This window comes from Heterocephalus glaber, unplaced genomic scaffold (genome assembly GCF_053883595.1).
Source record: "Heterocephalus glaber isolate CG9 unplaced genomic scaffold, H.glaber_assembly_v1.0 deba00001610, whole genome shotgun sequence".
Lineage (NCBI taxonomy): Eukaryota > Metazoa > Chordata > Mammalia > Rodentia > Bathyergidae > Heterocephalus > Heterocephalus glaber.
Genome location: NW_028258381.1, coordinates 23349876 through 23362362, shown reverse-complemented (window position 1 = coordinate 23362362; position 12487 = coordinate 23349876). Strand labels below are relative to the sequence as shown.

Sequence of the window (12487 nt, the reverse complement as noted above, 5' to 3'; positions counted from 1 at the left end):
GAGTGGGGCTTCAGGTGAGCAGGTGCCTGTGGCCCCAGGTGCCCACTCCCCAGAGCCTTGGCTCTGGCCTGGTTCTGTGGGACACAAACAGGTCTGACAGGCTCAGCAGCAGCAGAGACAGCTCCATGCATGATTTCCAGGAAAGCCAAGGTCTTAGAGAGCAAGGGGGAGCCAGGCCTGGGGTGGAGGGAGGGAGGGAGCTTCCGGAATCCGCTCCTTGTGTCCTGGGCCAGGAGCTCCAGGGTGACCTCCCAGCCACCTCTTCTGAGGGACCAACAGGGACCTGTGCATGCCCAGGGGCCTAGGAGCACTGCTCTTGGTGAGACCCAGCTCTGGGCCAGTCCGCTGTGTGGGAGGCAGTGTGAGCCTGGGGTTCCGGGTGCAGACTCCCAGCTGACCCTGGGCAAGTGCTGTGCCTCAGTTTCCTTTGCAGTGCACACACAAACCGTAGCCTAGGGCTGGCACTTCTGAGCCCATGTAGTTGGCCTGACTTGCCTCTGCCTGGACCAATTGAGTTCTCCTGTCCTCACGCCTCTCCCTGACCCTGCATCTTGGCTGGATCATCCACTGCTGTCAGCGCCCAGCCAAGGGAGTCCCGTGAGACCCCAGGACTCCTCCCATGCCCTCCAACCCCAAGGGCTCTTTATCCTACCTCCTGATCATGTGCTTCTGCCTCTCTCACTCTTCTCAGCCTTGGAGATTGAACCCAGGGCCTTTGCACTAAGCTATATCCCCAGTCCATTTTTATTTTGTATTTCGAGACAGGTTCTCACTGACCCACTAAGTTGCACAGGCTGGGCTTGAACTTGCAGTCCTCCCGCCTCAGCCTCCCAGAGTGCGGGGACTACACATGTGCAAGAGCACACCTGGCTACAGTGCACAGATTTTGAGGTACATCCGGACAATCTTTCACCTATGTTTACATCCAAGTCTCTAGACACTGGATGCAAGAGGGATGGAGAGAAGCTGCTAATGGATTTCTTGTAGTGGTGACAGAAGGTTCTGGATAGTGGCGAAGGTTCTACAACCTCGAGAGTGGACTAAAAGCCACTCTGAAATGGCGAGTGTTGGGCCAGGGATTTAGCTCAGTGGTGCCACAGCTGCCTGGCAAGTGCAAGGTCCTGAGTTCGATTTCTGGTACCGAAAAGTAACAAATGAAATGGCAAGTGTTTGCCAACTGCTCACAGTGAATGTTTTCATTATGTACTGCAAACACGTGCTAATAAAATAATAATAAAAAGGTGTTATAGTTTGTGAGTTATACCTCAATAAAAAGGTTCTTCTAAGTATACGGTGTGGAACTGCAGCTCAGCGTATGCGTGGACTTAACCTGAATAGATCTTGCCGAATAGCATCCCAGTGTGGGGACCGGCCTCACACCTTGCTCTGAGGGTTCTAGTGGCTCTGCCTCCTCACCAACACATGGAATTGTCCATCCTTTTCATTTTAGCCATTCAGGTGAAAGGGTACCATACTGTATTTTTAATTTGCCATTTCCTCATAAGGAAAGAGGCTTGGGGTCTTATTTATCATCTACCTAGTTGGATTTTTTAAAAAATCTTTCTATGTTATTATTGTTGCTGTTGTTTTTGTGGTACTGGGGATTGAACCCAGAGCCTTTGAACTGAACTACATCCCCAGCCTTTCCTTTTTATTTTGAGACAGGATCTTGCTAAATCACTAAGTTGCCCAAGCTGGGCTTGAACTTTTGATCCTTCTGCCTCTGCCTCCCAGAGTGCTGGGATCACAGGTGTGCAGCACCCTGCCCCACTTCATTTTTCTATTATTTATATTCAGGTTTAAATATATACACATATACATATATTCTGGATATCAGATCTTTATAAGGATCTCTGTGTTGCCAATATCTTCTCCCATCCTTTGCCCTGTCTTTCCACATTCTTAATTGCATTTTTGGTTAGCAGAAGTTTTTAATTTTTATGAAGCCCAATTTACTCACTTTATATTTTATGTTTGGTGCCATATGTCCTGATTGAGAAATCTCTGCCTACCCTTAAATGTCTTTTGAATCTGTCCCTCAGCTTCTGCCCAGCTCCTGGCTCCCAGATGCCTCCTGTTCAGCTCCCCTCTCCCCCCACCAATGTCCTGCCCCAGCTTCTGTCCCTTCCAACCATCTTCCTCATTGCAGCTCACTTGACCTTCTTGCCCTCGGACAGGTCTGGTTCATCGTGTGCAGCCCCTGGCTCACACTAGGTGCTCAATAAAAGCTGCATAAATGGAGGCAATGTTCTGTGGCCCAGCTGGGGACCATTAAAACTGCCAATTAGTTCTAAACACCAGCTCATCAGGAACAGTTTGAGCAGAGCCAGGGAACCAAAACATTTTGGAAAAACCAACACAATAGGAATGTTCACTGTCTTCCTAGCCGGAGCACTCAGCACGCAAACTCAGACCTTCGCATGATTTATTCTTGCTTCACCCCAACCTGTGGGACGGGAGAGCCTCCCCTGTGCCCTCGGGCTGCAGGAGCCCCCCTCCAGTCTCCACTGACTCCAAATGCAGGGTAGACTCGAGTCTCCTAGTCTTTCTCTTCACCGTGCGTGATGACGTAGCACAGATTCCTGTAGTCGAGGTTGCCGCACACATCTGGTGGGAAAGCTGCAAACATCTGTTTGACCTGGGCAGAGGGCAAGGAGTCAGGCTAGACCAGGGGTGACTGGGGGCCAGAGTGGGGACCCTTGGGGCTCTGAAAGCCACACTTACCTCCTCCTCACTGAACCGGTCCGCCTGGGTCATGAGCTTCTCCTTGATACTGCTCAAGGGGAGAAGCAGTCATGTGTAGAGGAAAGGCAGACCCCAGGGGTGACAGGGATGACTGGGGCTGACACCCCAGCCCTTGGCAGCTCTCTGAGCCCCAGCTGCCTCTTTTATGAGGCAGATCTCCACCCCACCTTGGGTGGGGACCAAATGGAATGACCTTGAGACCCCATCCTGACCTTGGGACCACTCTGATTCCCATGGTGTGCTAATGATTGACCTTAGGGTCACTGAGGAGGACACTCAGGCCCTTTGAGGCTCTTTGTTTTATTCTTGGTACACTGTCTTTTCCAGCTTGTGACTTTCGCTGACGTCTGTAGGGCGTTTGACAGACTACAGGGCTCAAGAAGGCCTGCCACAGCTGGGTCCTCTTGGATCTTAGTTCTCACAGACCTGGGAAATGAGTACTCTGATCCTCTCTTATTTAGGGGAAAACTGAGGCTCAGGAGGTCTTAGGCCTTGTCGGACATCCCAGAGTGAGGCAATGGGGACTGTACCACTTGGTATTTAGGAGAGCAGCTGGTCACGGCCACCAGAGTCTCCTGGGACCTCAGGAGCCACACTGGGTCCACATACAAGGGAATGGCAGCCTTGCAAGGCTTAAGGGGGGCGCTCAGCAGACAGGGATGGGATCTGAAGGCTGAACAGCCCCATGCACTCCAGTGTCCTCTGGCGCCGGCAATGACAGGCCCTGGTCAGGACCGACACACATTTTCCATTATTTATGTTACTGTGGGACAGTCACAGTTTCCAACTCCCCAGGCTGGGGACTCTTCACAGACTCCGTTTCAGCCAGAGCCTCCTCTGTGGCCTGTCTGGCCAGTGGCCACATCATCTGGGTCCTATGGACCAGGGTGGCACTTTCCATTTCCAAATTGGGTCCCCAGTGGTCCCCAGCCCTGTTCTCAAGCTGGGAGGAGACAATAGAGGGGCTGCTCCAGGCCGCACTCCCCAAGATGGAGGTGGGAACCCCAGATCCCGAGGCGGGGAAAACAGGAGGGTCTAGCCTGAGATGCACTCGGCAGTCCCTTTGCACCCCAGGACTCTAACTCACCTGGCCCACAGAACGGGGTGCTGATGGTCAGCAGGACCCCTCCACAACCTGAGGTCCACAAGCCTTTGCCTGGCAGACAGCTCACCTGTCCAGGGCCACCCACCACCCAGCCCTGCTCAGCAGGGACCCCTGGGGCACTGGGTAGTGAGCCGGTCACTGCCTCCCTGGGGTCCCTTCTCCCAAGGGAGAGGCTCCCAGGCCCAGTAGGACCCCCAAGGCAGCACCCACCTCCACAAAGCCATCCCACAGGCTGCACACAGCCACCCAAGCTGAGTGGGCCACCTCCCCACCTTGCCTCCACCCCCCATCCACTCGGGCCGTGACTGACATCCGGCTCAGTCCTCTTCACACCCTGGTTTCCCTGGGCACTGTCATCTGGCTTTTACTGACCCACTCACCCCCTCTCCATTCCAACATCCCTGGGCCTCCTGGGTGGTACAACCCTCTCGGCTCCTCCTCCAGGCTGGCCTCCAGGTTGCGGGGTGCAGCCCTTTCCAGGCTCTCCATTCTCCCAGCACAGCCCCTGCCCATGTCCCTGTGCCCCATCTCTCGCGCCCGACTTCAGCCCACACCCTCCAGCCCCCAGTCCGCAGGTGTCAAGCCCAGTCCTTTGCAGCATCTAAAATGCTGTTCCTGCCCTATACAATCTTAGTCCTCCTTCAAGTGCCACCTCTGTCCACACCCCATTCCCACCACTGAGAAGCCCTCCTTGAGTGACCCGTACTTTCTGTTCATTTCAGAGGGGGACACTAAAGCCCAGGGCAAGGAAGGGACATCAGAAGTCTTGGCTGGATGCTGCCCAAGCTCAGCAGAGTTCTGAGTAGAAGAGGAGACTGGCCCGCCACCCACCTGGCCCATGCCAGCGCATGCCTCCTCCGAGCCCTTGGGGGTGAACCCCTGGGGTTCAGGGGACTTACAAGTCAGCCTTGACGAAGCCTTTCCCTTCAGTGTCGAACACCTTAAAGGCGTGGAGAATGGTCTCCTCGGGGTCAGTGCCTACAAACAACACACGGGGCAGGGAGAGCGGCGGGTAAAGAGGCCCCTCAGAGACAGTCAGAGCCGTGGCCTCTGACTCCACTCCACAGTGAAGCCCAACCCCACTTGAAACAAGAGCAGAGAAGCCACAGAGAAACACACAAGGAACTGCACATGTGGACTCATGAACAACCTGCACATCTGTACATGGGCAACTTATTTGCTCCTGACAATTGTTCCTATTTTATAGATGAAGAAACTGAGCCTCAGAAAGATTACAGTATTTGCCTTGCCAAGTTCTCAAAGCGGATATGGCTACAGAATCAGTAGCAACTGATTCTTGGGAGCAGCAACTCTGGGCCTCACTCATTACTCACACTATGCACAGAGACTGGGAGGGAAAGAGAAAGAGCTCTGTACTTGGGAGCTGAGGCTGGAGCTAGCGCAGGGCACTGGAGAGGTCTGCAAGACTGTCCCACCCAGAAGTGGTGGGGGGTAGTAGGCCGGGAGGCAGTGCGGCCAGCCCAGGGCTGGTTATTACTTTCATGGCTTTGGGGAAAGCTGCAGCACAATAAATGATTCTGAATCCCACCGCGAGCTTGAATACCTTGCACCCTCGATGTTTTGATGGGGAAACTGAGGCCCAGAGTGAGGAAGAGACTCATGGAGGCCTCCCAGGCTGTGTGAATGCCAAGCGGCCTTATGACCCTCACCTGGACCTCTTCCCGGGTCACAGCTCACCTTGGGCCCAGGAGGCCTCCTTCATCTCTTTGGGACTCCTGATGTCACAGGGACAGAGGTGGTGTTTGCTGCCCCCCCCCCATATGGCCAGCTGGGTGAGGCACCGTGGCTGGATTTTGAGAAAGGTCAGTAGATCGGGCTGCAGACAGCCTCAGGGCTCTGCCAGGCTCCAGGACTGCAGCTGTGGCACTGACCCAAGGGAGACCTGGAGCACCCTGGAGAGTAGACACTATGCCCCCAACTGGAAGCTCATCCAGAACAGGCCAGGCAGTGTTCAAGTCACTCAGTCTCTGAGACTGGCCAGATGGGAGAAAGCATGGCCTGTGCTGGCCGTGCTGGCCCAGGAGCTACTGGAGGGTGAGATGGGGTTTCCTCTGCAAGGACAGCAGGGGGCCCACGTGCCCAGCCCAGAGGCCGAGCCCAGGGCCGCCTGGGGTCGGGCTGCAGGCTGGAGAGGGAGGAGTGGTGAGAGCACCATGATGAAGGCTACTGTGTCTCTGCGTCCAGGCTCCAGACTCCCAGGCTTCGGCAATCAGCTGGAAACTCCGAACATCTTTGAAGAGGCCTCACAGATGGGGCCGGTTTGTGATGGGCGCCTGCAGTCCTGGGTGGACCGGCCCGGCTGGCGGCCCCTCACCTCGAAGGCTGTTCCCTGCGCGGGGGCTGGGAGGACCAGGCACTCGGTCCCCAGAGACGGCCTCTACTCTGGGCCTGCGGACCTCATAAAACGGGCTGCAGAGTGGCTGCTTCCCGTCACTGAGAATCTCATGACAAAGTCTCCTTGTCTCAATTAGTGGGATGAGGCAGTGCCCGGCCCAGCCCCTGCCCTCCCGGCTGCTGGCCTGTCACGCAGGCTTGGCCACATTCACATGACAGGCCTGGGGCCCCTGCAGACATGAGTAAAAGCTGTAGCCCTGCAGCCCCCACCAGGCCCTGGGTCACGGCTCCAGCCCAGCCACAGGCAGGTAACCGAGCCTCACCCAGTCTGCCAATAGGCTGCAGCCATCTGGAGCTAGAGGAGCTCTCCCCTTCCCCAGAACACTTAGAAACCAGGAGCTCATGCCTTGGCTCTCCCAGGATCAAGTTGCTACCTCTAAAATGGGACCAGTAGCCGGGCATGGTGGCACACCTGTAATGGTGGCACACCTGTAATTCCAGCACTTTGAGAGGCATAGGCAGGACCATCCCAAGTTCAAGCCCTCCTGGGCAAGTTAGTGAGACCCTGTCTCAAAATTTAAAATGAAAAAAAAGGACTGGGGATGTAGATCTGTGCAAAGCCCCTGGGTTCAATCTCCAGTACTGAAAAAAAAAAAAAAAATGTGGAGGGCAGGCTCCTGCTTCATTAAGGGCTGCTGGCTGGAGCCACCCACGTCTCCCAGGCAGTATTTGCCCTGGCCCAGGGTCCTGGGCTTCTGAGTTCTTCTGGGAGCTGGACACAGCCTGGAAACAATGCCCAGCAGCTGCCACGGGCCCCCGGGACCCTGCGAGAGCGGTGCAGCCCCAAGTTCAAAGTCTGCCGCAGAGAGAGTGCCCAGCCTCCCAGCCCCAGCTTCCTTGCCTCTGACCCCCAGGCAGATCTCGGGCCTCCTTCCTGCCCTAGGATCTGCCAGGACATTGAGTGAGGAGGCTCCAGTATGCTCCAGCAGGTCATGAGCCAGGAGAGAACTGATTTTCTCTGATATTAATAGGACTCACCCCCATAGTGGGCTGATCCACCAGAACCTTACTTAGGATAAGGGCCTTTTCAGATGCAAGTTAAAGATCTTGAGATGACAAGACCATTCTGGAATCTCTAGATAGACCCTGAAATCCAGGGACAAGTGTCCTTATCAGAGGAAGGCAGAGACCAGGATTAAGCAGCACATGAGGGGGCCTGGTGACCCTGAGGCGGATATGGGAATCCAGCAGCCTCCTGAGGCTGGAAGACAAAAAGCAGATTCTCCCCTGGGGCCCCAGAGAGCCTGGCTTGGCCAGATTTCGGACTTCTAGACGCCAGAACTGTGAGAATACAGTTCTGATGTTTGGCGCCACCAAGTTTGTGGTCATTTGTCACAGCAGCCTCGGGGTAAAATTCCAATTGTACAGAGTAAAAATGGAGGTGTAGAGAGCAGACAAGCCCACCCAAGGTTACTCTGAGGGTCTGCTTAGACAGGCAAGCCAAAGGAGGACATCAGATGGCAGCAGGTGACAGTGGGTGACAAGAGTGTGCAGCTCTGGGGGTCAGCACAGCCCAGGAACACTTTTCCTTCCAGCCACAGAACTCTCGAGCTCTGAGGGTATCATTAGAGGGGACCTCCAAGGGCCAGCAGAGAGAAGGGACAGAGAAGAAGAGACCCTAATGCTGTGTTGGGAGATAGCAGCAGTTAGAGCCCAGGTCCAGGCTGGGGTTCCAGGAGACCCACCTGTTTGCTGGGACCCCAGGGCAGGTGTCACAACTTCTCTGAGCCTCCTCTGGCTCTTTATTTCTGAGATGAGTAACCTGTCCAGTGATGGAGTTGTCACCTTCGCTTTTAGAAGCCCCTTCCCCCACAATGCCCCTCTGCCTGCCCCCCATTGGCAGGGGCATCAAAGCACAGCAGAGGGAAGACAGGAGGAGGGGAGGCAGGAGCACTGTCCTCAGGGTGAACAAAGGACTCAACAGAGGATGGAGACTAAGGCAGGGCCCGGGATGCTTTGTGCACCCGGAAGCTGGCATCTGGGGCCACATCTTGTTCCTGCCTGTGTCTATGTACAAGTGTCAGGGCTGGCTGGGCACAGGGGACATGTCTACACCCAGCACAGCCCCTCCAAGGGTCCTGGAGCCTCACTCACCCTTGAGCTTCTCCCCAAACATGGTCAGGAAGACGGTGAAGTTGATGGGCCCAGGAGCCTCCTTCACCATGGCTTCCAGCTCCTCGTTCTTGACATTGATGCGGCCTGGGGAGGAAGCAAGGGGGGATCCAGGAACATGAAGGGGGTCCAGGGATCCCATGAGAGGCAGCTAAGTCTCCCATCTCTACTGTCCCACCTGCCCTTCACAGCCCTGAAGCCCTGGTCCCCTGGGCGGGGGGGGGGGGACCATCAGCCCAAAGTCTGCATGGGATTGTCCCCAGCCTCACCCCTGCCACCACCTCCACCTCAGCCACCCTGGAAAAGAGGCCAACTGTGTTTTCAGCTCCCCTTTGCAGATGGGGAAACTGAGACCCAAAGAAACTAAGGTGGGGGTACACAGGTGCCCAGGGTTCATGCACCCCTGGAGGTGGGAACTCTGGATTCCTCAGGGCTCCAGTGGACATTCTGATCCCTGAGGGCTGTGGGCCCAGCCAGAGATGACCTGGCTATGACCCTTCTCCCACCCAACCCCACTGGTGCCTCAAGGGCCCTCCCTGGCACCTGACCCCCTTTGACCCCCAGGCATTCACCCAGGCTCTCGCTGCCCCTGCAGTGTCCTCACTTCCTGTGTCTTACTCTCACACCTGGGACCCTCCCCCACCTCCCAGGCAGCCCCCTCCTCTGCATCCCTTAGCTCACAACACATACATACCCCCCTGCACCCCGACTCTTGCTTGGTGGCCTGGGCTCTGCCCCTCCCTAGCCCCAAGCTTCCCCAGCTGCTGGGCCACTCACCCAGTGCAGCAAAGGTGTCTCTCAGGTCCTCCTTGTCGATGAAGCCATCCCGGTTCTGGTCCATGATGGTGAAGGCCTGGCAGAGAAACTGGCGCTGAGCAGCCATCAGCCTGCCCACCCCAGCTGTCCTGGCACTGTTCCCCTGCAGGTGCTGCCCCAGGGACATCAGTGCGGACATCAGTGGGCCACCCAGCCACCCAGCTTAGCAGGCACAGTGGGCTGCCAGCAGCCCTCATTTATAGAGCAGGAAACTGAGGCTCAGAAAGAGAAAGGCATTGGCCGAGGTCACCCAGAAGGCACAGACTCAGGTACAGAGAGGAGCAGGCTGCTCACAGCTGCAGGCTGCAGGTCACATCTTCAGGCTCTGAGGCACCCCAGGGACGACCCCATGCCCGGCTCCCTTCTTGATGTCCCTTCCTTCCTTTAATCCTTCCACAGCCCTGGGGACAGTGACTGACCTCCTTAAACTCCTGGATCTGCGACTGATCAAACATGGAGAAGACATTGGAGCTGGCTCCGCCTTCCACTCTCTTCCGGGCTCTCCGAGGTGCCTACGAGGGAGCAGGGAGACCTTGTGTAGTAGAACGGAGGGGACACTTGTTCTATCCTCAGTTCCTGTGTGAAGCTCCTTGTCCCTTCCCCTGTCATCCTCCACTACAGCTGTGGTCTCACCTTGTCCAGCTGCAAAAGCTTCCTGAATGTTCTCAGGATCATGCATGATGTCTGTCCAGCAAAATCTGTCCCTCGCTGCATTCCCAGACCTTCTTTTTCCTCTCGCCTGGGTCCCCTTCTCACCCCAACCCCACTTTGAGCTTCCTTCCCCCCAGCATCTGCTCCTGCACCCCATGCCCAGAAAGCCTTCCCTGCCTTCCATCTGGAAGAATTCTGCAAATATCAACTCCTCTGCTAGGTCTGAGAAGCCTTTCCTGGCCCCCAGGCCATTCATTCTCTGTTCTGGGACTGTCACTTGCCACAACATGAGCCACACTGTTCTGCCATTTCTCTCCCTGTCTCCCTGACTAAGTGGAGACCTCAGTGGTGAGGCCCATTCTGTCCCATCTCTGCCCTCTCCACCCCATCCTGCACCTGGCCAAGAGTGGGGATTGGGCCATTCTGGAGAACAGCTGCCCAGAGCCCAGGTGCCACCTAAAGGGCAGATAGAGCAGCTGCCTCTTGCATGGAGCCATCCCCATGTCTGGCTGGCCTCCTGCCACCTTTTCAGGATGGCATCGTGCCTGAGGGCTGCCCCTTGACACTCTGAAAGCTCTTAGTCTCCATCACTCCCTGAAGGGCCTCTCCCTCAGCAGCCATCATTGCAGGGCTAGTCCTGGGGGATCCCTGAATTGGCCTTGATGAGGGAAGAAAGCTACCTAGGTGTCCCCAAGAGAGAGGAGAAGGTACAGCTCCCGCCTCCAGCTCAGCCAGAGCCACCTCTGCCAAGCTCTTGTCTGGACTTCCAGCCTGAGCTCTCCCTGCTTCCCACCCCTCACCCCAGCACCTGTGTGGTCTCCTCTGCCCCCCACCCTGCCCTAACCCCAACTTCCCTCCAGCTCTGGGCCCTCATTGGAGCAGCAGCACCCGGCCGACATATAATTAGCTTTTACTGGGTGCTTTGTCTCTGCTAATCCTTTGAAAGGGGGCTGGCAGGGCGGCTGAGACGTTAGGGTGCTGTAAAACCTCTGTAATATTTATAAATCCCTTCAGACAGCATAAAGAAAAGAACTTCCCTGCAGAGTTCAGCTCACATAATTACATATACATTTCCCACTGATTAATAAAAAATGATCACTTCCGTCTGGGGGATATTCTGCCTTTTCTTGCTCAGATCTGGCTTGAACCTCGACTCCCCCCACTTCTACTCCTTCCCAGCCTTTCATATCCGTCTCCCTCAGCACAGGCCACCCTACTGTGGTCCAGAGCTCTTTCAGGAAGGAGGGGACCCTCTGGCTGGCTGCATAAGGGGCCAGTGAGGCCTGGGCCCTGGCTGTCTTAAGAATTCCCCTTTATATTGGGCCCCTAAAAAATAAGATCCTCTGGAAAGAGCATCCCAGGCAAGACAGGGGCCACAAAGACCTGAGTTCTAATCCTGACTTTGCAGCTCACAGCCTCTGTGATGTTAAGAAATACACTTCCTTCTCTGAGCCTCAGTTTCCCCACTGATAAAATCAAGAGAATGCCTGCCTCAAAGCATCAGGACATTTATTGAATACCTGTGCCCTGTACCCAGTTCCTGGGACCCAGAGCTGAATCAAGACCTGCCCTTGTCCCCAAAGACACAGTCCAGCTGGGGACAAGGGACCAATAGAGAATGACAGAGGAGGTACAGGTGCCAAGTCTGAGTTCAGGCCAAGAGGGATTCATGGGAGCGGGAAGCAAGACATAAGTGTCAAAGAACAGTAAGATTGAGAGCCTGCAGGGGAGGGAGGCTGTCACACAGGGACAGGGAGAGTGGCAGACAAGCCCCACGAGGCACAAGGGGCAGAGGCTGGGTGAGCATGCTGTCTGGAATACTGACCCCAGACCCCAACAGGAACCATGTCCACCATGAAGCCCCCCAAACCTGGCTCACCCATCTCCCTCCACCCTCCCGATCCTCATTCCCCCCAACATTGACCTCGGCAGCCCCCACTGAGTCCAGGAAAACAGAGACCCCAAGCACAACCTACATGGATAAAGTGGCCACCTATCAAGATTAGATGAAGTCAGACCAAAGCAGAGCAGCAGGTCAAGGTCAAGGCCAAAGGAGAACATCAGCAGAAGGAATGAAGCCAAGGTCAAGGTGAGTGCAGGCATGAGATGAAAGTTAGAATCACACAGAAAGTCAAGGTCGCAGGATGAGATCAGGGTAAAGAAACAGCTCTGGATTGAGACTGGAGCTGGGAAGGAGACCCTATGGGCCGGAGGGAGGGGTCTGCAGCCCCGAAGCTGAGGGGCTAAGCTCCCTAGGGACAGCAGAGCTGCGGGGAGGGTGGCCCCAGCCTACCATGGTCTAGAGTGCTCCCTGGAGCTGCAGCAGGGCTGGGGCCACCAGAGAGTGGCTCCTTAAATAGTGCTCCTCCAGGGCCTGCCGGCACTGCTCCAGGTCCAGACAAGTTTGGAAGGCAACCAAAGCTATGATGGGCACCCCCCTGCCAGGCATCTCCACAGGGCCATTGGGAATGGGTAGGATTTCGGGATCCTTGGGCCAGAGCCATTGATCTAGAGACTACCTAAGCCCAGAGGATCTCTGTGAGCGCTGGGGCAACTGTTTTCTCTCCAGACAGGGGACCAAGGCTCAGGAAGGGCTGGAGGCCAAGGACCCACAGTAAGTCAAGACCTAAACCAGCTGGGAAG

General features: G+C 55.8%; 1 protein-coding gene across 5 annotated transcripts in view; it reads right to left on the bottom strand.

Moving 5' to 3' along the window:
- Positions 1 to 2411: 2411 nt before the first annotated feature.
- Myl10 (myosin light chain 10) overlaps positions 2412 to 12487 on the bottom strand; it is a 78268-nt gene continuing 68192 nt past the window's right edge. For 3 of the 5 annotated variants that reach the window (XM_087196314.1, XM_021254466.2, XM_087196316.1), the window contains exons 4-8: positions 9613 to 9705; positions 9155 to 9230; positions 8360 to 8464; positions 4750 to 4828; positions 2412 to 2638 (exon numbers count right to left, since the gene is read on the bottom strand). In XM_087196314.1, coding sequence (XP_087052440.1) covers positions 2437 to 2638; positions 4750 to 4828; positions 8360 to 8464; positions 9155 to 9230; positions 9613 to 9705 — 555 coding nt within the window. In that variant the 3' untranslated portion in view covers positions 2412 to 2436. Of the gene's footprint in view, positions 2639 to 2724; positions 2774 to 4749; positions 4829 to 8359; positions 8465 to 9154; positions 9231 to 9612; positions 9706 to 9826; positions 10588 to 12487 lie in introns of those variants that run through there. The other 2 variants (XM_021254469.2, XM_021254470.2) reach the window with 2 other exon arrangements.